This window comes from Syngnathus acus, chromosome 2, assembly GCF_901709675.1.
Source record: "Syngnathus acus chromosome 2, fSynAcu1.2, whole genome shotgun sequence".
NCBI classification, from domain to species: domain Eukaryota; kingdom Metazoa; phylum Chordata; class Actinopteri; order Syngnathiformes; family Syngnathidae; genus Syngnathus; species Syngnathus acus.
Window position 1 is genome coordinate 12,117,127 of NC_051088.1, and position 24,704 is coordinate 12,141,830.

Genomic DNA, 24,704 nt, shown 5'->3' on the forward strand with positions numbered 1-24,704 from the left:
ATGGATAGCTATTGAGTGTATATATTACTTCATAGATTGTGTATGTATTCATTAATATCGTTGGTTAGTAGGACCCAGTTTTATTATGTTTTTGACCATTTCAAATGATGCTGATCGTGATAGTTGACCTTTTATTTTGGAGGAGGAAACAGGAAGTGGTGCTTAACGGTTTGTTATTGTCCGGCATTAGGCACGCGCACATAAAAGCGAAAAGCGTCGTGCAGCTTGTGTCCCATTCAAAGTGTTGCATTTCACTTTTATTGTACTTTGAGGCCATGAACACAAAGAAATGATGAACTAATCTGGGCCGCAGTTCGCTCGGCTGGGCTCGGACCAGTGTTGGCGGAGCAAGAACGGTGAGTGAATGAAACATCGGTCGCAGAACAAAGGGGTCCGCTTCCCTGGAACACACCATTGTTTATCCAGGAGGGCGCCGCTTTCTTTCCCCAAGTGGTCCAAAGGTGGGTTCGGACTGATATAGTTCTTTCAACTCTTCAGTTCTTCTGTCCTCGTGGGGAACACTGCAGTGGAAATGGTGCTTTTCACACATGCAACGCTCAAACCCCCTTAGAGACACATTGGGGATAATTTTGCTCATCTTTATTCATACGAAAATTATACTAAACCGTTTTTTGGTCTGTGGTGCCTTAAGATCGCAGAACTCGTGCAAAGTTCCACTCAAAACAACCAACCGAAACAACCAGCTTAATCTTCGATTTACGATTAAGTTCCTTTGCAATGTACGGCAACTTAACCTTTAAGTGTACGTAAGTCGAAACGAAATGTCGTCTCATCACTAACCGTCTTCAACGGGGTTGAAAGGCATTAAAAAAAAAACGTGTTGGCCCTAAATAGAAATGCAAATGAAAAATAAGGACAATGATATAAAGCGTTGATAATTGAGCATACATTCTGGATTCATTACAAATCAACTGAAATATTGCAAGCCTTTTCTTATTTTAATATTGCTGATTATGGCATACATCTTAAGAAAACTCATATCCAATCTCAAAATATTAGAATATCATGAAAACTTATACTAGTAGGGTATTCAACTAATCACTTGAGTTGTCTAATTGACTCGGAACACCTGCAAGGGTTTCCTGAGCCTTGAAAAACACTCAGCTTGGTTCAGTAAACTAAATCACAAGCATGGGGAAGACTGCTGATCTGACTTCTGTCCAGAGGACCATCATTGAAACCCTCCATCAGGAGGGTAAGACACAAAAATAAATTTCTCAAAGAGCAAGCTGTTCATAGAGTGCAGTTTCAAAGCACATCCACAAAAAGTCGGTTGGAAGTGGGAAATGTGGCAGGAAAAGCTGCACAACCAAGAGAGAGGTGACCGCACCCTTAACAGTATTGTGAAGAAGAGTCGCTTCCAGAATTTGGGGGAACTTCAAAGACAGTGTACTGAAGCTGGAGTTCAGGTATCAAAAGCCACTGTTCACAGACATGTCCGGGAAATGGGCTACAATAGCCGTATTCCCATGGTCAAGCCACTTCTGAACTCAAGACAACGGAAGAAGCGTCTGACTTGGGCTATGGAAAAGAAGCACTGGACAGTTGCAGAGTTGTCCAAAGACCTCTTTTCAGACGAAAGCAAGTTTTGTATTTCATTTGGAAGTCAAGGCGCCAGAGTCTGGAGAAAGGCTGGAGAGGAGCAAAATCCAAGTTGCTTGAAATCCAGTGTGAAGTTCCCACAGTCAGCGATGGTTTGGGGAGCCATGTCAGCTGCTGGTGTTGATCCACTGTGTTTCATCAAGTCCAGAGTAAATGCAGATTTTAGAGCACTACATGCTTCCGTCTGCTGAAGAGCTCTATGGAGATGATGATTTTCATCTTCCAGCATGATCTGGCACCTGCCCACAGTGCCAAAACCACCAGTAAATGGTGTACTGATCATGGCATTACTGTCCTCGGTTGGCTTGCCAATTCTCCTGACCTGAACTCCATAGAGAATTTGTGGGGTATTGCGAAGAAGAAGCTGAAAGACACCAGACCCAACAATGCAAATGAGCTAAAGGCCGCTATTGAAGCATCCTGGGCATCCATAACACCTCAGCAATGCCACAGGCTGATTGCCTCCATGCCACGCCGCAATGATGCAGTAATCCGTGCAAAAGGATTCCCAACCAAGTACTGAGTTAATTAATGGACATTGATTTTGTTTTGCTGTTATATATTTTTTTTTTTTATTTGAGCATCACCGTTTTATTTCTTGTTCAACTTACTTTAGCTGTAATGATTTTAAAGTCAGACCTGGTACCTCTGAATTGCTCTTATGTACATAGATCTAGAATGCATAGTGGCGGTCTAAACGAATCCAACCTGTAAATTTCGTGATTTTTAATCCAATTGATCAAACATTCCATTTTGGGTGTTTCTGTAAATTTGACTAACGATGCTGTTTTTTGTTGTCAGGTGAGGGGCATCCTGTGCTCTAGTCATGACCGCTGGGAATGGCAATACAAACAGTAGTCGACACAGAGGAGAGAGCAAGCCAGCCCAGGCCGTAGTTAAATCCCACATCCTGACCCACTTAATAGAGGGCTTTGTTATCCAGGAGGGTGCTGAGCCTTTTCCTGTGAGTGCTCTGCTCGAGCAACACACACGCGCACACAAAGAATGTATCACTTATTGATGCTGGAATAGAGAGGCTAAGTATGGAGGGCTAGGAGTGACAAAATGAAATATTCCAATTTGTCATGGATTATTTCAATTCAATATTTATTGAATCATTTCATAGTCCCTGCATCATGTCATCTTTTGCTCTTCCATCCTGTCCCATCACACTCAGTGGGCGAGGATGACATCATTTTGTCATCAAAAACATACTTAAGTGCATTTATTTTGTGTGTACTGTCTCATGCCGTATTATTGGCTGTTGCAAATAAGTATGACTGTTAATTATCAAGACAAATGCCAAATGCAACTTTTGAAATGAGTATTATCTTTTTGTGTTTGTAGGTGGAACGTCCTTCCTTTTCGGTCGATTGTCTCCGGAGACACACGTCGGACTCAAGAATGACGGGGCTTCCGCCAAAGGGTAACATGAAGTCTCAGAGCCAAATAGCACAATGGTGTCATTGTTAGTACTTGCCTGCTGTCATTTTCTCAAGCCTGCAGCCCAGATTTTGCTGGCATTCCCCTTAGACTAGTTCACAACCTTTTCTTTTTTTTTGGGGGGGGGTGGCAAACAAGACACAAGAGTAAAACCTTATAGTGGCATTGAACATCAGTCCCATCTGCATCCCCCACTTTATCACGGTTAACGTCTCTAGGTCTCCCCATATTGTGGAATTTCACGATATTTTTTTTATGCTATTATAAATACATTAGGGCCATACCAATGTCACATCTCAGTGCCATCGGTGGATTTAATGTCTGCCTTATCTTCTCTGTTCAGATTTAAAAGCTCGACAAGAGCCTATGCTTACCTGTGAGCTTTGCGGCAAGGTGGATTTTGCGTACGTCTTCAAAAGGTCCAAGAGATTCTGTTCGACATCATGTGCTAAAAGGTAAATAAAGTGTCGTCTGACTTTATCTGTCCCATCCATCTCCAACTACCAGTATGATGCACTTCGGTACAGTGTTATTTTTTTGACTTTTTGTTATTGAAGGTTTTAGATAAGCTCCAGCGATCCTAAACAGGATCAACACCATTATTAAATGGTGCACTTTACATATGTCCTCCATTTTCTAAGATCACTGTGAATTAAGGCAATACACTAAATATCAGTGTGCCCCACTGTCATTTAACTCTACTTGCATAGCTTGCAGGTATCGCCATCTCTGTGCAAGTCAAACATTGACTTGACTTCTCTTTCACTCAAAAGTGTAACGAAACAAATGAACATCCACCCAATGTTTTTGTTCCTAGATACAATGTAGGATGCACAAAAAGAATTGGTCTCTTCCCAAACCGCAAATCCACCCTAGAGGACATGAAGAAACAAAAAGGACACAATGAAAATCACAAAAACTCCAGTTTGGAGTTTAAAGACAAGGTGGGATCAAGTCAGCTTCACTTGTTTTTCCATTTTGGACATATCCATGTCGCTATTTATCAATTGGTGGGTTTTTAACGCTTTCAGACATCTTCATGCGGGCGGACATCTTCTAGTCACGTGACTCAACCTGCACAGGGAGAAGCCAGCCAATGTTCGGACTTGTCCGGCTATAAACAAGACCAATGGGGGCCTTCGGCGCAAGGCATCGACGTGCCGAGGGACCCCAGCCAGTGGAACGTGGACGACGTTTATGTTTTTATCTGCTCTCTGCCGGGTGGGGCCTATTTTCATCGATTTATTTTCCTCACATTTGTATTGTCCATCAGGTGGCATGCAGAGCTGCTGTGCTCATATCCTTACAGTCCACCATTTGCATCAACAGGTTGTCTGGAGATCGCGGAGGGCTTTCGTTCGCAAGAGATCGACGGTCAGGCTCTCCTGCTGCTGAAGGAGGACCATCTGGTGGGGGCCATGAACATCAAACTAGGCCCCGCGCTTAAGATTGCCGCCCATATTGGCATGCTCAAAGACTTGTAGCTCCGTTGATCATGCCCATATTTTACGCTCTACCCTTGATACAGGTAATCTGAGTTGGAAATGTTACACGGCACATAAAATGTATATGTGGTTACTTTCAAAAGAAATCCTCTTTGTCTCCCAGCAATTCAAAGGTCAGTTTGTGACTTTTCAGTTTTGCTTTGAAACCAGTAGTGTTGGCATGCAAAAGGGTGTAGGAGCCATTCAACAAAAGGCAGTTTGTTTCAGAGCTTCCTGTGTGGTTTGTAGACTGACAAACCCACAACTACATTACGTCTTTTACACACCACAGGCGTTATTAGCAAAGTGATGACATTCTTGTAAATAACTTTTTTTTTGGGAGGGGGGGTACATTTCCAAAAATATCTGAGGTTCAAAAGTTGTTAGGGCTTTGGCTCTAGTTTGATAGACTTAAATACACTATTTGTACAGCAATATCAGATTGAAAATGTTCACATTTCAAATTTGATTAAAACAAAAGTCATAGTTGAATTTTTTGAATTTGAAATTTCTGTGATGTTGAAATCCACATTTGGATTTGATTCAGCGCATACGATGAGCAGCCCCATACAGTTGCTAACAATCCTGCCAGTTAAATTCACACTACATTGATCCCCCAAAAGTTAAAATTCATTTGTTACTTTGATTTTTGCATTTAATCTATTACAAATAAAAAAATAATAGTCATTTTCACATACTTTCTATATATGAATGGATATGTTGTGCTTTATAGACAAAATGAAACAACCAAAGCCAACCATTTGTTAATTTAATTGAATGATTCCTTATAAAACGTCAACACACAGCAAAGAAAGAACTTAGGGCAAAGTGTCAGCAGGTGCACAGCAACTCTGAGGATGTGTTCACATGGGACCATTGACAAACATTAACCTACATGTATGACATCACCTGCACTGTGCAGTCACCTCGGTAAAAAGAATGCTCGTCAGCTTCATTTCTGTTGTCATGTCAACAAACAAGTAGACTATCAGACCAAGACCCTATTGGTTGAAACAGTTTAAAGCACTTCATTTGAACTTTACAGCAATAGAGTACTTGTTTTGTATGGATGGTTGATGTATTTATTAATGAAGCTTTGATGAGTTGCATCATCTTGACTGCACAGATTTATTGGAATGCTGCTACACCGTTCAGTAACTTTGCTTTGACTTAATGTTAAGTCTGCATACTGACGCTTCGATGACATCATGCGGTTTTAAAATGTTGTTCAGGGGTTTTTTTTTTTTTTAAGCTGCAGAAACAGACATGGTTTGGGACGATTGATTGGAGCCAGATTGGGCTCACTGCTTTGCCTGTCTCTTGGAATGCAATGGGCACTTTCCTTCATTTACAATTTGCATGCTTCAAGTACCAACCATGATTTTCAGAACACCAAACGCAAAATCAGAAACCAGTGACTCGCCTTTGGAGCACACAATGGATTAACCAAACTAAATACTCTTTATAAACTTATTTGACTTTTTTGGCTCTTCAATAATCTTTAACAAATGCCAAGAAAAATATGACTCGGCTGCCAAGTTCGTCTTTCATTTTGACACCGCAAATGCTAACTCATCAGAATGGTGAATTTGTGCTGTGGTGGTATGAACTTCCAGGGAAGCATTCGCTTTACTGCCAACCATTTTATGTTCCATACTTCATATCAAGTGCATTCAAACTAAACTCAAAATGTTAAAGAGCAGATGCAATGTGTCATACTGGTAATGAAACTGCCACCACATGAGAACTCAACACCAGGAAATCCATCCCAACACGCACGCATGTAGTACATAAAAAAAAAAAAAAAAAAAATTTGCAATCATTTAACGGCCACTTCTCACAGTTGTGTGCTCTTACACCTTGCTCCTAAAGAGGGGCTTGGCACCGGGGCCACAGTACTCATTGTAAATGAGCTTGAAGAGGAAAAGGTGAAAGAGTGTGATGAGCGAGGCCACGCTGAACCAGAAGATGAAGGGCAGGCCTGGGTACCTGTTGGCCATGTGCTCCTCATGGTCCAAGATGGCCTTGAGGTGCAGCGTGTGGCGCAGGTCCTGCAGGTGGCGCAGGTCGGTGGAGATGTAAAGCAGCGGGGTGATGGGCTGGGTCACCATGACGGGGAAGGTGTGGCCTTTGACCTCCGACGTCAGTTCAACGGGCTCGTTGAGGCAGCCGGCTTCACACGCGTACAGCTTGACGGGCTTGTCCTGCGGCTTGACGGACACGTGGAGGAAAGGCTTGCCCTCGGCGTCTAGCAGTACCGCCAGGTTGATAACATCCTTATTGTAGTGGATGCCTCTCAGGGCGTAGCTGTTGTGCAGCACGTCCGGGTCGGCCTGGAACTGGAGGTGGTTCTCGGTGAACTGGAGTCCGCCGAAGCTGAGCGCCATGCCCTGCATGGCGCCGTGGGCGCCTGCCGCCACCAGCGCCTTGCAGCCTCTCTTCTGGAGGGTCAGGGTCCAAAGTGTGACCAGCTGCAGGATCTGCGCCGTGCTGCTCAACCTCTCGGGCCACAGGTTCTCGGCGTGCATGGTGGCGTGGCCGCTGAAACAGTGGTCGGCGTAGTTGAGGCTGGATTCCAGGCGGGCGCGCGCCTCGTTGCTCAGCTTGCGCTCCAACAAGGGAGCCGTCGAGGAGGATAGGATGTAGTAGAGGGTGGTGTTCACCGTGCGGCTCGATGGCGTATGCGAGTCTGTGATCTTTCTCATCTCCACGCCTAGACAAGCACAATATGGGGTTATTCATATGCAACCTTGGTTAAGCGCAACTTCCGGAGTAGACCGCAATGAGGCATGCTCACTTTCTCCACATGAAGGTGTAACCTGTGATTTAAAGTACTGTGGCAGATTCACAACTGAGCAATCTGACTGCCTTGTCTTTTGATACAAAGACTTGTTTGAATTGCACTGACATGTTTGGAGACAAATGTTTAGTTTGATACAAATGTTTACTTTGATGACTCTATTGAGGATTTGGAGAAAGAAAATGGCTTGCAATGTGTACAAATTGTTTTGAAAAATTCATCTCCTATTTTGCAAATGTCAATTCTAATCTGAGTGAAACTGTTAGACTTGCCTTGCAACTGAACTGGGGACCAGTTAGTAGTTAATGTTCACTACTTTGTCTAAATATAGAAGAAAATTGTGATGGACAAATTTGACCGAATAAACAACATGTGCTTCAAAAAGGCTACCTGAAATGAAGAGGTCCATCCAGGCCTGTTGGTGATCGATGACCAAATCGTCCACAGTGGAGCGCAGCAGCTCTCCCAGTTCTATTTTTGCTCCATCCCGAAGGCTCGCGAATGTCTCCTCCAGCTTAGATGGCTCAATGGGCTCCGAAGTCCTCACAACAGATATGATATTTTCTGTGTACTCAGACTTTGCAAAGACTTGGATCCTACTGTTGAGCTTTTTGGTGACGACCACCACCAGCATCATTCGGTTCTTCTCTAAAGGGACTCTGCCTGATGAGAGCACTATCTCTTTGTCATCCACTTTGTCCACACTAGTGGAGAACTTGCCGCCATGATTGACATTGGCATTGTAGGAAATCGCAAAGGTGTTCAACTTGTCGGAGGGGTTGTTAATGTGGATTCTCTGAAGGTAGACGTTGTGTCGACTCCTGTGGGCGATAAACTCCTCCCTGATGGTGACGCAGTCTCGAGATGCCACAGGTGAGGCGCACCGAACAGACAGGACAGATCCTTTTCGGAACCACATCATAGATGCCCGCGCTTCAGTCTGCTTCCCATCGAAATGAACCTTCGCAATAGGGGAAAATTCAGTCTGATGGACCGGAGCCGAACCAGGCCGTGAAGACGACGCCACCCAGAGTTTGTTGGAGTCCGTGTCAATGAGGATATGGCCATTACCTGATATAAAGGGTGTGTCGAGTTGTTCCTGAGGTGTGCTGTACAAACCCTCCCCACGTTCCACAAGGGACTTCCATCTGTGGATTTCCGCCTGAAGACACTGTCCAGCCACCCCGCCCGGCACATCAGAGCCACTAAAGATTCTCCACCTTCGCTCTGCTCCAAGATACCAGTAGAAAATGAGGAAGACGAGCAATCCGATGAGAAGTCTCCTCGCCCAACTGCTTGATAACAAGCTGGGAAGCCCCTTCAATCGTTGCTGGAGCCACATTGTTTGTAAATGTGCTAAAAGTCCGAAGAACTTGAGCGTCACACACGTTGATCCAGTTAAAAAGTCCCAGACATGTTTCCAAGTGGCTTCGCTAGCGACAGCCTACATTAGCCCGGCTACGTACTTTGGAGTTGGAAAGAAAGCTGTGAAGAATTCGTCACTGTTCTTGCTTTCATATTCGTCACAATGGCTTGTCTGACACTCACCAATTATCAAGTCACACGACGTTACGTTTGATTTGACGTGTCAAAATGTAATTCTTGAGAAACTGCCGCCAGCAGCTCTGACACTTCCGGTTTATACAACAGTCGCAAAAACAAGCATGAGTCGTAAAGGAGACAAGAAAGTCGTAATTAGTGTCGTTGAACGAGCACAATAGCGTAAATAGTAAACATCGCCATCTAGTGTGTCGGTGAATGTAGTGATGACTCATATCATGCCAATCTAAGAACAGTTATACATCATCAGTTCGATCAAGAATGTTAATACGCTTCTCTAGCTTGCTTTAAAATTACATACAAAAAATCTCAAAATTTAGGGGTGCTTGAGCATCCCCCCAAATGGTGTAAACTGCCACTGTTTAAAACCAACTATGAACAGAGGCGTGACAGTAGCTTAGTCGCCTTGTATATATTGGGATGGAGGGTTAAATATTTGAAACATGCAGAGTAAAAGGCCTACTACACCCATTCCCACTTTTATGCACACTTATAATCATTGAGCGGAAATAGATCCCAGTCAGCACGAAAGCTATATGTGTACAGCTACCGTAACCGCTGACCAAGGAGGAAAAAAAAGATCTAAACTTCCCAATTTAGGGATGAAAATGAGCATAGCAAAAATGGATCAAATGCACGCTGATTGCAAGATTGTGTGTGTGTGTGTGTGTGTGTGTGTGTGTGTGTGCGTGCGTGTGTTTCGAGAGTGAAATTAAGACACTTGTAAATGTTATTATGCATATTAAAATTCCACCCACCCCCCCAAAAATAAAATCAATATTCCAATTTTTAAGAGGCGAATAAAACAAATTAAGCTCATATGGCAAACAGATAAGGCAAACAGAAAGAGAATTGTAAAAAAAAAATATATATATGAATCATGAAGGAATTCTTTTTTTAAGGAAAAAAAATATGACTATTTTAAGCCTTCTTTTTTCAGGGGGAGTGGACGTAATCCCAGGGAGCGCTTTAGCGGGGCAGTGGTCCTGCCCACCCACCCTCTCTGCTTGTGCGTGCAGGACTCACGTTGCGTTCAAGGAACAGCTGGGCTGACACGGTGGTGGAATCAAATTACAACTTGTTTAGATAGCATGCCTGTGTAGAATTGCAGTCACCCATTACGTCACGGCAATCCACCGAGCATGAATGGAAGCTCTGGTTTGCTTTATTCCTGTTGTTGGTTATCAAATATTTGAAAGGCGGAGAGAGAGAGGAGAGAGAGAGGAGAGAGAGGAGAGAGAGAGAGAGAGAGAGAGAGAGAGAGAGAGAGGAGAGAGAGAGAGAGAGAGAGACTTTTAACTCTTTATGAATGTCTTATAGAGAGAGAGAGAGAGAGAGAGAGAGAGAGAGGGGGGGGGGATTGGGGAAGGCTCTCCCTTTACATAGCCGGGTCAGCAGGGAAAGTAATTCCGCGCTCAGTTTCCACACTCCATCCAAAGCAAGCGTCCAATTTAATCATGAAGCTTTGTCATCTGTTGTTCCTCGTCCTTCTTCTCATCTCACTCGGTCCTCTACGCGATTGTGAGGAGCAGCAAGACCGAGAAGGTAAGACGGAAAGCGGTGCTGTGCAGCTGGCGTGCCCGTGTTAGTTACACTCTTTATAAGTGGCACCACGTCGAATACTGTGCAAACATATCCGCGTGCTGCTTGTGTTTATTTGGTTGTCCGGCGGAGGAAGTTGATATTTTATTTAATAGCCGTGGCCACTTTTTGACAGTAACGGAGGGAATTTTGTATGTTTGTGGGCACCCCCGCTTAAAGGAAAAGCCACTGGGTGCCGCTGACGTGGACAGGGCTGTTCCTGTTTGTTTCCCGTGGGATGGGATGGAACGTAGCGTGGAGCCCAACAACCGGTGGAAGCTAAAGAGTGAATTAAACTATAAATGAGCACGGTGCAGAGTGAATTAAACTATAAATGAGCACGGTGCCTGTGAAGACTCAACACTGCTTAACTGGGGTTGCAGAATGTTCTAGAGATGGAAATAACCAGCTATTACAATTACAAAACAATTGCCAAAGTCAGAATTCTGAGAATAAAGTCAGAAAGTGGGAATCTCACTTTAAAGTGAGAATTCCGACTTTATTCTCAGAATACTTTCAAGTCAGAATTTCCCCCCCAAAAGAAAACGTTACATATTTCTTACCCCTATAAAAAGTCACACTTTAGAGTGAGAATTCTCACTTTAAAGTCAGAATTCTGAGGAAAAAAAACGAAATTATAAACTTTAAAGTCAGAATTCTCACTTTAAAGTCAGAATTCTGAGGGGGAAAAAAACTATCAACGAGCACGGTGCCTGTGAAGACTCAATGCTCCAGAATGTTCTAGAGATGTAGATTACCAACTATTACAATTACAAAACAATTACCAAGTCAAATTCTGAGAATAAAGTAAAAAAGTGGGAATTCTGACTTAACTTTAACTTTAACTTTTAAGAATTCTGACTTTCAAGACTTTCAAGTCTTAATTCCCCCCCCCCCCCCCCCCCCCCCCAAAAAGAAACTTTTACAAATTTCACACACCCTATAAAATGTCATAATGTTTTTAAAGACTTAAAGTCAGAATTGTCCCTTTAAAGTCAGAAATCTGAGGGGGAAAAGTCACAATCCGGTCACCCCCACTTTTTTTCTTCTTCACTGGCAATAATCCTCTTGCATAAAAATATGTTGTCTGGCATGGAACAGATCATACAGTGTTATATGTTAAGTACTAAAGATGCTTTAACAAACAGATGAATAATAGAAAGAGCTCCACCTGAGTGTCATTCTACCTGTACGGGATTGTCCATGAGTGAGATTAGTTTGCTAACTGTTCTTTGACTTTCACCAATTTCAACAACTCCCAAGATTATCCTCAATGGTGCCACAAGCGTTTTCACTCCATTTTTTCATCATGTTGAATCAAAATGGAATGTGAAGGCCATCTTCAGATGCCATGATAAATTCCTGACTGAGTTCCTCTTGAATTCTGTCTTCCAGATAAAATTGTAATTGTGACTGTTGCAACTAAGGAGACTGATGGATTCAAGCGTTTCATGAGATCAGCAAAACATTTTAATTATACCGTCAAGGTAGGACACCACAAATCGGACACTGTTATACTTTTCTATAGTAGCTTGGTGTCTTAACACTATTTGTGTGTTTACAGGTCCTTGGTCGGGATCAAAAATGGAAAGGAGGTGACGACATGTCCCCTGGGGGTGGTCAGAAAGTACGAATTCTTAAAGCTGCCCTGGAGACAATGAAGGATGAGGATAAAATCATTGTTTTTGTTGACAGGTAATGTGTCTTTACTTGAATAATAACTGTGTCCTCTTGAAGCATTTCCTTCTTTTTGGAAGTAAATGGATACTTTGGTTGAATTCCAAACTGTAAGACCTGTTTACTGTATTCTGCATACTGCTAGCATTGTTGTCAAGGTAACCTCAGAGAAGGAGAAACTCTTTTTCTGGGTCACCACTCCTGTGTCTGGATTGTAACTTTCCTTCTTGTGTTCCACAGCTATGATGTGATTTTCGCATCAGGTCCGAAAGAGCTGCTAAAGAAGTTTGTGCAGGCTAAACACAAGGTGGTGTTCTCCTCTGAGACCCTGATCTGGCCCAACAGACACTTGGAGGACAAACATCCACACGTTCAGGAGGGCAACAGGTTTCTCGGCTCAGGCGGTAGGCATCACTATTTTTTTTTTAAATTTTGTTTTTCATTCATAGGAAATCATTTTGGATGATCACGAGTTCAGGATTTCTGTCTGAGCTTTGATGATTGTTTTAGCAGAACATGTAGTTGTCATGTGGTGTATTCACAGCTGGAGGGGTTTCTTTGTAGGAAAACATTTTTTATGAGCACAAAAAAAGGCAAACCTGGTCGTGATAATGAGCCCCGGCAGTTTCAGGCTGCTTGTATGCAAGTTAGGGCGCCTCTTTACACTAGTTTATGTTACCACCCTCAGGCTTTATTGGCTACCTTCCCAACATCAAGGAAATGCTTGCTGAGTGGGCGGGAGAAGACAACGACAGTGATCAGCTGTTTTTCACCAAGATTTATATCAACCCTGAGAAAAGAGTAAGAAATGTCCTGCTTGTCTTTTTTTCCTTTTTGGGTTGTTATATTATTTTATATGACCGCAGAAAATGTCATCAATTAATAAAGCATCTATGACTGCTTTTGTTGTTGTTGTAGAAATCCGTAAATATCACACTGGACAGCACATGCAGATTGTTTCAAAACCTTCATGGAGCTCTTGGTGAGTGAATGACTTTTATTGTCCAACTGTGGTCAAACCTTTTTTAACTTCTTGCTGTGTGGTGCACACGGCACACTCTGCTGTTTACTGAATGCAGCTGTTGTGTTAAAAATGTTAAGTGCACTCTTCCAATAACACGTTTTCTTTTTTTCTGCCTTTCTCAGTTGTGTCCTTTATAATGTGAAACATCACTTTTTCTGACTGTACACATACAAACCATATTTTATGTATATTACATGTTGAGCAAAATTAAGTTAGTGTAAAAGAAAATTGCATAATTACAGGGGTGGGGGGGCATCACATCAAGATTATCTATTTTATTTGAGATGAATTGTACAAGAAGCCTTCATCATTTTGAATGGTGGCTGCCACGTTCAAGGTTCACAACATCAAAAGTTAAATCGCTGAAAGTTATTCATCAACCTGTTTACTCCCTAATCCCGGATCAAGAATTATATACAATTCAGGCTTTATTAGTCAGGGACAGCATGTTTAAACTTGAGCTGTGCGCCTCAGTTTCTACTGCTTTTTTTCCCAAGTAAGGAATTTGTTAGTTGAAGTGAGGCTTGCAACTGAATCAAAGTGTTCTGTCTGCCAAATGGAAACAGGACTTTCAACTCCATTTGCTTGAATAGAGTGCCAGAACACAGCGCAGTACATAAATCAAGACTCCACTAGTCAATGTTAAGCGATTTGTGTGTACTGTATTTCCAGATGAAGTGGTGCTAAAATTTGAAGATCGACAAGTCCGGGCCAGAAATTTGCTGTACGATACACTACCGGTCATCATCCATGGGAACGGACCGACCAAGGTACCGACTTTAAGCCGTCGTGTCATTCAGAATAATGTGGCAAACACAAAGAAGCAAACCTCTCTGTTACTTCTCTCTGGTAAAAAAAAAAAAATGTTGATATGTATCATCCTGTGCAATATGTTTTTTTTTTTTTAAAAAGTGGATAAATTTGATCCACAATCTTGTTAAATTCACTTTTGAAGGATTTTGGTTACTTTCCTACTAATATGATATTCATCGGTGAATGAGATAACCTAAAAGAAGACTTTGCCTTCTAGCTTCAGCTCAACTATCTCGGCAACTACATACCAAACGCATGGACATTTGAGATGGGCTGCACAGTGTGTCATGACGATCTCCTCCCACTCGAGAATCTTAAGGTTAGTCGAGGTTCGAAACAACATTGTCTTCCAATGTAAGCAATTAAATCTTGATAATGTTCTGTTTGTTGCGTGTGTTCAATAAATGCTTTCTTCCCCTCAGGAAAATGAATATCCTTTGGTGATGATGGGTATCTTCATTCAGCAGCCCACCCCGTTATCAGTGTGTTTTTGAACGCCTGCTGAAGCTTCAGTATCCTAAGAATAGACTCAAGCTTCTTCATTTCAACAAGGTAACGGGGCATACGCTTTAGATTTTGCTCTCCTAATCAGTTAATGCTACCAAAATGTTGATCGAATGAACGCATACTGTCATATGTTTTTTTTTCCATTTTTATTTGTTCCAAATTGTAATGCACAAATGTTGCCTCCTGCTCTATACTTGAATAATATCTTTCATTTTTCTGCTCAAGGAACCTCATCACGAGCGTGAGGTCGGCTCTTTCCTGCACGACCACGGAAGTCTTTACCTGGATATCACATATATTGAGCCCAAACATGAGATAGATGGCACAACTGCACGCAACAAGGGCTTGTGAGTGTCAAGAGCTAAACAAAAGTGACATGGGAACAAAATTTACTTTTTTTCCCCCCTGTATTTTAGCAATATGTGCAGGAAGGAGAAGGACTGCGACTATTTCTTCAGCTTGGACGCTGAGGTTGCTTTGACGAATGAGAACACACTCAAAATTCTCATCGAGCAAAACCTGCAAGTATAATTATCGAATATTAATTATGATCACCTCACTCTGTATGCAATAGTTTTCTTTATCTATATATTTAGGTTGATTGTCGTTACTATAACAACCTTAAATACTCGTTAGGCCTATCGTGGCGCCATTGTTGATGCGAATTGGCCGACTTTGGAGCAACTTCTGGGGAGCCCTGAGCGCAGATGGCTACTACGCCAGGTCTGAGGACTACGTGGACCTGGTGCAAGGACACAGGGTGTAAGATGCTTAAATGTCGATGAGGTTAAATATTCCGATGAACACTTGGTGCTGTGAATGATCCAAGACGCTCGCTTGTGTTTGCAGGGGAATATGGAACGTTCCATATATAACCAGCGTGTACTTGATGAAGGCCAGCCTCCTCCGCTCGGAGCTTTCAGACGATGATCTATTTCATTCAAATCCCATGGACCCTGACATGGCCTTCTGCCAACATGTTCGGGACAAGGTAAATGAAATATAAGGAGCATATTTAGCTCCTTGGAATGATTTGTTTTGAAAAAAAATCCAAGATTTTATATCATTTGCATTCAGAACATTAATGGCTTTGCCTTCCTTGTCAGGGAGTCTTCATGTATGTAACCAACATGGAGACTTTTGGACGCATCCTATCAACAGAAAACTATCAGACCAGTCATCTGCATAATGATCTGTGGCAGATCTTTGAAAATCCCGAGGTGAGAATTCATCAGCGGAACCTGATTGGTGTATACTGGACAGTTTTACTACCTTTGGAAATGAGTTCAAGTTGTTTTGGTTATACAATTGTACAGTTGCTGAAAATGATGTTTTGGGCTGATTTCAGGACTGGCAGGAGCGCTACATTCATGAGAACTACACTCAAATCATGAGAGGAAAAATGGTTGAAACTGTGAGTTAACGTACAGTTGCCTTCTCAGTTCTTTATTTTTTGTCTTCTCCACATCTTCATTTCGAGAAAAGTACTTTCTGTTTATATTATGCTTGCAATTGGTGTATGTATGTTCAAATACTTTGATAGTCTGTATAAAGTGTGTGTTTTAATATTATGCTTGCAATTGGTGTATGTATGTTCAAATACTTTGATAGTCTGTATAAAGTGTGTGTTTTAATACGTCTCCCCATATTGCACAATTGTACCTCTTTCTGTTCCCCAGCCTTGCCCAGATGTATACTGGTTCCCAGTTTTCAGCGACGTTGCCTGCAACCACCTGATTGAAGAAATGGAACACTTTGGGAAGTGGTCAGGAGGCGGTAATACGGTAATGTCATCATCTTTTGTGTCAATAATTGAATCTCTAAGCGTTTGTTTTCCCTCTCTTAGTGTGAGTGAATAATCATTTATAACTAGGCATAAGAAATAACGTTTCCCTCTGTGATTATTGTTGCACTGCCAGGACGATCGAATCCAAGGCGGCTACGAGAATGTCCCCACTATTGACATTCACCTGAAGCAAATCAACTTTGATAAGGAATGGCGCCAGTTCTTGGTGGATTTCATTGCTCCCATAACAGAACAAATGTATCCTGGTTACCAAACCAAGGTAAGATCTCTGTCATTTATGACGGATTAAAAGTGTTCAATGCTACCTGAGAGCTACAACGGGAGGGAGCTTTGTAGTACCACAAATCCAGGAAATTGGATTTTGAGAAGGCTGCTGTCTGGATTCCAGAGCATTACAATCCAACTGCAGAGATTGAAAGGGAAGGTTGGCTGACATACGTACAACTGTGAAGGCTACTCACGAAGAATGTGACAAACAATGGTGGTCTACCAACCATGGGTTACGCTTTTGTAACCGGAAAATATAATTGTCGGACAAGCTAATGTTTGTGCAGCCAGTAGCTCCTGAAAATCAAGGACAGATGAGTCAGACTTTCTCAGGTCTTTGTTCACACTTATCTGTCAATATGTTAATACTATGTGTGATACTGTAAGTAGGACTGGTATCGCGGCTTGGTATCGGTGAGTACTCAAGTAAATACTTACAATGGTGTCTGTCTGACAAAAGCGGATCCAAAGCTTGCTTGCTTGTTTCTGTCTTCCAATTTTGGCTTCCCTCAGTATAAGTATACAAAAAATTTATTTGATCAAAGTTCCCTAGCCAGCAGCAATCAACTTTGATTTTTGAAAACTTCCTGTTTTTGTTTTTTTTCAACCTTAATTCCTAGAAGGTTTCCAACTTTCAAACTTAGCCAGAATTCCGCAAGCTTATTGGGTCCCTCCACTTTGTTATTGTTGTTGACAAAACATGTGTTCTTCCAGTGCGCTACTCCCTTGAACTTCGTGGTCAGGTACAAACCTGACGAGCAGCCGCTGCTCGAGCCTCACCATGACGCTTCCACATTCACTATAAATATAGCTCTCAACAGCAAAGAGGTTGACTACCAGGTAAATGGGGAAGGAGCTCGCAGAAATAGAAGCCTCGGGAACTGACGATGCGGGTGCACCCATCTCTGCTTCTTCTTCTCCATCTGTGGGCCTGATTGCTGGATGCGGAAGCAGGCTTGAAGCTTGCTTTGAGCAAGAGTTGCGCCGGCCGGCGCTCGTACGGCCACACGCTCTCCTGGTGTGGCCACTCGAGCAGTCTCTGTGAATGCTTGCATGACTTTCCGTCTTTCTTATGTGTGTTTGCAGGTTGATTTAAACTTGGCCTTTGTAGTTAGATATAAGCCCGATGAGCAGCCCCTTTTGAGGCCACATCATGATTCCTCCACATTCACTATAAACATAGCTCTCAATCAGAGGGGCCCTGATTACGAGGTGAGTGGAATTGGAGGTTGGTACAAATTGGACATTTTGATAAGTTACAGTTAAATCGCCCCAAAATGTAGGACAAAAGACAATATTTGGGGTGGGGGACTTTGTACAGCACAGTTCAGGAATGCCTCCTGTAGAGTAGAAGGACCTTAGCCAAGGCAGTTCCCATTAAAAGACAATCACAGTTCTTTGGCTGGCATGTCAATCTACATCCCTGGTGTTTCACATTTTCCCATTTAATTTTTTTCTCTATTTGTATGTTCTTTTGCATGATTTATGATCTTGTCATTGCATCCATCTTCATTTCCCTGCATCTTCAATATACTGGGCTAGCTAATAATGATAATGTATAGAATTGTGCTATACTGTGACTATAAAAGTGTACATTCTTGTGTATAGTATATTTTAGTGATACTCTTGCCAGGTTAGTGTATTTTTTTTTTCAAATTCTACATATACTCCCATACATATTTTGAAATACTGAGTAAACTGTGCAGCATGTTTAAATTTAAAGGGTCTCCACCCTATTAAACACCAGCCAGCATTTTCTGCAGGTGAACTAAAAAAAAGCAAAAGATCAATTTGAGTGTGCTTAAGTTTGTTTTTGTATTCATCCAATTTGTCAGAAAACCGCCAGCCTTTATAGGTATAAAAAAAAAAAGCCAAGATGTAAAGCAGATATTCATAACAAATTGTTGGCAACTATGCCCAAGTGTACCATATGAGCGCTGCATGTGTAGCTAATGTGTGACTCTGACCTCAGGGTGGCGGCTGCAGGTTCATCCGTTACGACTGCGCCGTGGAAGCACCGCGCAAAGGCTGGGCCATCATGCACCCGGGCCGCCTTACCCACTACCACGAAGGCCTGCCCACCACATCTGGCGTCCGCTACATCGCAGTGTCGTTTGTGGATCCTTGAACTCTCGCTCATCAAAACTGATGCCCACAAGCAGCACATTTAAAGAGGAAGTCAACCCCAACATTTTCTTTGAGTTAAGCAGAAAAATTCACCCATTTTTACCCATCTAAGTAAGTCCTGTTTAATTCAAATTCCGCAAACAAAACAATCGGTAACTAGTTAGGCTGCACAGAATATATTACAAAGAACATTCTTGGGTTGACTTTGTCTCTAAGCATTTGATTAAGCATCACAAGCGTTGATGGCTTCGTAGTTGATTCACTGTCTACTACGCATTGTGCCTGCCTTCAAGATGTGTATTTTATGATGCAAAAAAGGGAACTTGGGCCAGTGAATTTAAAATTGTACATATGAGACTTTGTGACCCACAGTTGTCCTGTCAAACAATTACTAATATTTATTTTTTTCCATGTCAAGTGTGAATGTTGACATTGAGTCATTTGTAGCTTTCGTTGGCCGCAAATGTCAACACCGATTACGACAAAACTATTTCTCAAATTCACAACATTGAAGTGTTCCACCTTTTTGCCTTAACTGTCTTTTAAAGATGAGCAATAAAACATCTGTCAATCCTGACCATATTGCACACTCTAAAGCACTTACAGCACTGCAAAAACAACAGTTATTGAAAGGCCTTTATGACATTTGTTGAGCAAAATGTTATGGAACTGCATAATTTCCTCTTGCCCAGAGTTTCATCTTCACTACGTATATGATTCCCAAAACTATGCAAATCACCTTTGTTCTTAAAAATAGGCAAGAACATAGACTGTGCCCTTACGTCAGACGAACTGCCAACCTTGCAGGCACCAGAGTGGACAAACCAATGTGCATGTGAACTTTATTGTAAAAACGGCAACTACAGACAAATACTGGAAATAAAAAAAGGAAGGATGATTACAAGCGGAAGCGGTCAGAAAGGTTTGGAGACTGTGGACTGTGAGTGGAACCTCACTTTTCTTCACTTCACAGTCTTGTAGTGGCGAATGGGTTGCGCCTTGTGGACCTGCAGGGTCAAAAGTAGGACATCTTAAGTATACACCCCCCTCAATTAGGCCAAATATTTAGGAGACCACAGCAGTAAGAGATGCTTTGGCTTTCACTAGATGTATGAAAAAATATATAGTAAGGATTTTTTTTTTTCTTCTTAATTTAGACTATTTTCATCACGACCAAAAGCTGATTTATTGGTTACACAACCCAAATCGGTTTTGTATGTTGCTTTAATTCACATTAAAAAATTAGCAGTTTTACAGTGTTCGTAACATTTACATTTTGTTCCACATGTCTTAAGAGCACTTTAGCTGATAACCTCTTTAGAGGAAGCTGCGATACCAAAAGAGGACTGTAATGAAATTTGACGCACTTGTTGGTGTCGAAGTTCAGCGAGCTCTTGTTTCAGCTTCTCCTCTTCCTCCCACTTCAGTCTCTCCTGTCGAAGTGCTTCGTCAGCCTCCTTCTGACAAAGATGCTCCTGAAACCTTTCACGGCTTGGGCACGTTGCTCGGTTGCCAGCTCAAAAGACTCCACGACTGTGGAAGAATCAAGTTCACAGGTGGGTCCGCCAGAAAAGCATTGCTTCACCTTCAGCCTTCTCACTCGCCCATTCCAACCTTGTGGTAATAGAACTCACAAATGCCAGACTACCAGCACATCTTACCTACTGGGGGCGATCCTCCTTTTTTCGGCGGAAAGGTCTTTTTGGGTGACTGTGTTCAGTCTGGCTTTAAATATTGCTGCCTCCTTTATTTTTTTCTCCTCCTCTTTCATCTACTCAAAAGACAAGTTTATTAGTCGACACTTTAGAAGGAACCTGTGTCATCAAATTGCCTTTGAAATCATGTGTTTCAAGGCAACCAAGAAAAAAAAAAAAATTAGGTCCATTCTCTCAGAAGCCAAGCAGATTTGGAACAAACAGAAGTCTTCTATCCCAATAAACACATTAGGGACTAAAAAGGTTCATTTTCTTTCAAATGACAAAGAAAATTAGGAAAATTGCCCAATGGCCCTAGTGTAGCTTTACCAGCGATGAATATTACCCATGTATTGTCTTAACAATGAGAGTATTATCGACCGGTTGAGTGTTACATATTCTTGAGTACCATTGTTCCAAGCGGTCATTCTTGACTGATCCACGTTCTATCCACCAGAAGTCTGAAAGGCTCGGGCTTTGTGGGCTCCAGCTTCTTCTTTTCAGGGAGATTGATCTTGTCAAAGTATGGCAATGGATGAGCCTTGAACACTGGAACCTGCAGGTGATAATTTCTTCATCCCACTGTTTCTTGTAGGAACATTTGGAGGGCGAGTGGCTAATGGAATCTTACCTCCTGCTCCTTTTGCTCACTGATCTCCTTGAGTTTCTTCTTCTCTTGCTCCCTCTGCTCAAATGAGAAAGGACACACCTCTGTGTGCCGCTTGTCCTGCAGCATGGGCTGGAATGGCGTGCCAAATTGAGGAACTGGAGTATGCTTGATTGAAGGCACAGGTTTCACCTGAAAAGAGGTCTCAGTGTCATTCCTGCAGGACGCGAAGGAAGTCCACTCAAGCGCTGACTGAACACAAGGTCCTCACCTCTTCGGCTTTCATGTCAACACGCGCTTTCTTTGCGAGGGTGAAGGCTGGTGAATGAGGCACGGTTGCGTGCTTCACTTTCTTCATTGGCACTCCCTGTTGACAAAGCATCACAGCTAAATGACAAAACGGTCTCAAAAGGCTTCTCAGGCATTGACAAATATGAGCCACACCTCCTGATCTACAACTACGACAGAGTCCAATTAGAACTCACCACTACTCCTTGCAGGATCTTCTTTGGCAGTTCTTGTGCTTTGAACGCAGACTGGGGCTGATCTTGGGGTTTGCTTGCCTGCCTTTCCTGGAGCCGCTTTTCAATGTGCATGGTGAAAGCCTCTTGTACAGTGGGCTCCTTCACCACCGGTTTCTTCACAGAGTCTCTTCTCTCAAGAATTTTTTTCTTAGCTCTTGGGCTTTGAAAGTTGACCTTTTTAAATGCGGTAACAAACATTTTTTTTTTTTTTTTAAATAAATGGACTCCTTTAAAAACATAACACTATTTAAACAGTGTAAACGTGCGCATCTCCTGCTTAAGTGAGCTTACTTGAGACGTTCCTCTTCCTTTTCAGCCTCCAGTTGAGCACTGCTCTTAACTCTGATGGGTCGGCTCCTCAGTCTTGTTGCGAACTTTGGAGACTGAGGTCGAGTGAGCTGCAATCGCTGGACCTTTGATTTTGGCGGTCCTGTTAGAAACATTTGAAAACGGCCGTCTGAATTTCTTGTGCCCATCACTAAATATATACTGTGCACAACAGAACAAACTTCCAACACCTTTGGCTCTTTCAACCCGACTCAGCTCACGGAAGCGTTGAGGGGTGCGCTTCTGTAACTGCATGATGTGTTCGGCCACTGGTACGTAGACGGATTTGACCACCTTTGTCTTGTTACTCTTTAGTGGCCTGCCAGGTTTGTCCACACTGCAACCACCGAGCACGTGTGTCTAACAAAACAGATGCAATCCTGTGAGATGCAGGGAGCAATCAAACTGCTCACCACATATGTGGCCTGTTTTTTCTCACATTAACAATGATTTGTGTGTGCATTTTAACTGTGGTGGACATCAGATGCACACAATGCAAACATTTTAGGAAGTTGGTATGCATTCTATATCTAGCACGTTGTTCTATGGATCCTTGGAACGTTAAGGCCAGTAAACGCCCTCTCCGTGAATTTCCACAACAGCATTTAACAGACTTCTAGGTGGCGATGTTACTTACTGATGTGGAAGGTTCTTCTTGAGGGAGACTCTCCAATGAAGTCAATTCAGTTCCTCCATCACAAATTGCTTCTGCTTCATTGTTGACGTCACTGCTGATCTCTACTTGGTCCTCAGCACTGTTATAGTTAAATTTCAGTTACATAAGCATGACCGATACCACCACCAGCAGCTTAGCCAATAAACCCACAAGGTATTCATTGAAATACTGAAAAGGTCAACATAGCGGCCTCTTCTGCCCTTTGCCCCTTCATCTTTATTTTTTCATGCCAATTTAAGGAATAAGCACTTACCTTTTAGACACTTTAGAACGCCGTGAAGACGGACCATCTTGCAACTTCCGCTTTGAACCTCTAAAAGAACAAAATGTTAGTTCTAACAGCAACATGTGCACATCATTCCAGTTACGAGAGTTAAAAAAAATAAAAGTCACGCACGCGTCAGACAGGCACCTGCTTGGTTCATCTTTGGGCTGCGTTTTTCCCATTGCACCACTGTCATGTGGTTTGGAGTCAGCAGACTTTAAAACTGAAAATAACAAAACAATGTTCTCATTACATATCAGGCAGTCTAAATCACTTATGTGGTCGCGCGAGACATACAGGAGGAGCATAGAAGTTTCAAGAGAAACCGGTCGCATTCTTAGCTCTATGGCATAAATCCTTGATGTTTACCTTACAAGAAAAACCAACCAACAATCTGTGGTGTTTCTTTGAGAGCCAGAGCAACATTATGTGTGCCTCTGTCAATTGGAAAACAATGTACAAGGTCACATCAACATAAAACTAACCAGCACCTGTAACCGGAACTCTCACTGGGCCTGCAATGGTTGTAGGATTAGGGGTTCCACAATGTGGCTGCTCGATGCCTTGTCGATCTGTAAAAATAAATCAGTATTGACAAATTTTAAATTAACAAACAAGTAAACAAAGAAAGTGCTTATTGTAGAAGGCGCCATAGTTTTAGAAGATTAAAATGACTAAAAATGTTTCTTAATTTTAAGGCGTAAAACATGACTGTCAGTTTGATTGCCCAATCTCTTAAACTTTACAGGATATTTCTTGCCACAGTACATTCGCTAGTTTAGGGGCAGTGTGCCAGCGCTCTCCCTCCATACCTCATATTACTGGGTGAGCCCAGCTTTCTGCAAACAAGTGGCTCTTTTGCTCTGGAATTTGGGTCATAAATCTAAGTATGGTTTCTTGTATAAAAAAACAACAACAACATACTACATTGGCTATTAATGCATTATCATAGTGTGTAATAATCACAATTGAATTTCAATTACTTGACAGACACCCAAATATTTGTTACAGTCAACTTTCAATAGTGTTCCCTTTGGACAAACCCTTCATTTTTGTGTAAACTTTCCTTCACCACATCATAACCAGGTCCTACATTTGATGTCCTGCATAATCGTTTCCATTTTGTACTTATGTAGGACAGGGCAGGATGTTTTGCATCTTCAGTAATTCTGCTTAATTTGGTAGCTATGGTTTGGACAAAGCAGCTTCATATTCGATCCTGTAGATACGAATGCATGTCAGCTAAGGAGCACACCAAAGCCAAAATAGGGCGGAACCCACTTTCGATCACAATTTGCTGTTGTCAATCGATCAGCCATATTATAAAAAAAAAAATCAAGTCGCAGTGAGTGAATACTTACCGAACCATGCATCATCGAAAGACTCGTTGGCTAACTGCTTTAAGTCGACGACGTGGGAAGGCGCGTCGAACTCATATCTGCCCGCAGGACAGTCATCAGCCATTTCGCCTAAAAGCGCTGCAAATAAAAATACTGTATATGTTCATCGAAAAGTGTGAAGAAAATATTAGTTTGTAGTGGAGCAAACGTTTAAGCTTAGTTGACGAATACACATAAACAGGCGACCGCGTTGCGTGAAGCGTTTCTTAAAGTTGAAGCACATTAAAATAATAAACCATTGTTTAGCAAGTTGAAAGTATGTTTCTTGCTACCGCTGAGCGAAAAGTTATTAAAGTACTGCTAAAAAAAAAAAAAAAAATACTTACGGTATATGAGCGAGCGACGGAGTGCTACGGACAGTGTGTGGTGTTTATTCGGGAAGTTTTAAAATGCATAACCCAATGGCGGTGCTTTTTAAACGATCCAATCGCTGCCTTCGTGCTCGTTACCTCGACGTTTATTGGTTCAGATTTCACATAAGTCAAAGTCACCAGCGCC

General features: G+C 42.2%; 4 protein-coding genes across 4 annotated transcripts; 2 read left to right on the top strand and 2 right to left on the bottom strand.

The window, feature by feature from the left end:
• The first annotated feature begins 157 nt into the window (after positions 1–157).
• Positions 158–5,583, top strand: LOC119116064 (polyhomeotic-like protein 2). The gene is made up of 7 exons (XM_037241184.1): positions 158–356; positions 2,425–2,587; positions 2,971–3,049; positions 3,410–3,521; positions 3,884–4,010; positions 4,098–4,287; positions 4,396–5,583. Exons 2-7 carry the CDS (start codon positions 2,450–2,452, stop codon positions 4,548–4,550), a joined length of 801 nt encoding a protein of 266 aa, XP_037097079.1. The 5' UTR covers positions 158–356; positions 2,425–2,449; the 3' UTR covers positions 4,551–5,583.
• kiaa2013 (KIAA2013 ortholog) lies at positions 5,306–9,021 on the bottom strand. The gene is made up of 2 exons (XM_037241124.1): positions 7,741–9,021; positions 5,306–7,263 (listed from the first exon to the last, which is right to left on the bottom strand). The coding sequence occupies exons 1-2, from the start codon at positions 8,690–8,692 to the stop codon at positions 6,404–6,406; spliced, it is 1,812 nt and encodes a 603-aa protein (XP_037097019.1). The 5' UTR covers positions 8,693–9,021; the 3' UTR covers positions 5,306–6,403.
• A 1,243-nt stretch (positions 9,022–10,264) lies between these two features.
• On the top strand, positions 10,265–19,290 carry plod1a (procollagen-lysine, 2-oxoglutarate 5-dioxygenase 1a). The gene is given in 20 exon segments (XM_037241092.1): positions 10,265–10,455; positions 11,887–11,978; positions 12,056–12,186; positions 12,409–12,572; positions 12,857–12,969; positions 13,087–13,150; positions 13,865–13,962; positions 14,223–14,324; positions 14,428–14,483; positions 14,485–14,557; positions 14,738–14,859; positions 14,929–15,033; positions 15,149–15,274; positions 15,362–15,503; positions 15,619–15,732; positions 15,861–15,926; positions 16,192–16,296; positions 16,432–16,578; positions 17,673–17,798; positions 18,559–19,290. Coding segments are annotated over 20 exon segments (2,190 nt in total). The 5' UTR covers positions 10,265–10,367; the 3' UTR covers positions 18,715–19,290.
• Positions 19,291–19,545: 255 nt separating this feature from the next.
• tpx2 (TPX2 microtubule nucleation factor) lies at positions 19,546–24,632 on the bottom strand. The gene is given in 20 exon segments (XM_037245233.1): positions 19,546–19,652; positions 19,655–19,687; positions 19,690–19,720; positions 20,081–20,205; positions 20,208–20,246; positions 20,299–20,327; positions 20,375–20,484; positions 20,789–20,854; positions 20,856–20,963; positions 21,039–21,206; positions 21,286–21,381; positions 21,500–21,762; positions 21,837–21,968; positions 22,057–22,225; positions 22,503–22,620; positions 22,795–22,854; positions 22,939–23,029; positions 23,292–23,378; positions 24,168–24,284; positions 24,533–24,632. Coding segments are annotated over 19 exon segments (1,869 nt in total). The 5' UTR covers positions 24,271–24,284; positions 24,533–24,632; the 3' UTR covers positions 19,546–19,611.
• Between the last annotated feature and the right edge of the window lie 72 nt (positions 24,633–24,704).

Bases quoted from the DNA above. Each gene is read 5' to 3' on its own strand.
- kiaa2013 (XM_037241124.1), bottom strand. From the start codon at position 8,692: ATGTGGCTCCAGCAACGATTGAAGGGGCTTCCCAGCTTGTTATCAAGC. The intron at 7,264-7,740 runs GTAGCCTTTTTG...GTGCTTGTCTAG, and splicing joins GATGGACCTCTTCATTTCAG to GCGTGGAGATGAGAAAGATC.
- LOC119116064 (XM_037241184.1), top strand. From the start codon at position 2,450: ATGACCGCTGGGAATGGCAATACAAACAGTAGTCGACACAGAGGAGAG. The intron at 3,050-3,409 runs GTAACATGAAGT...TTCTCTGTTCAG, and splicing joins GACGGGGCTTCCGCCAAAGG to ATTTAAAAGCTCGACAAGAG. The intron at 3,522-3,883 runs GTAAATAAAGTG...TTTTGTTCCTAG, and splicing joins TCGACATCATGTGCTAAAAG to ATACAATGTAGGATGCACAA.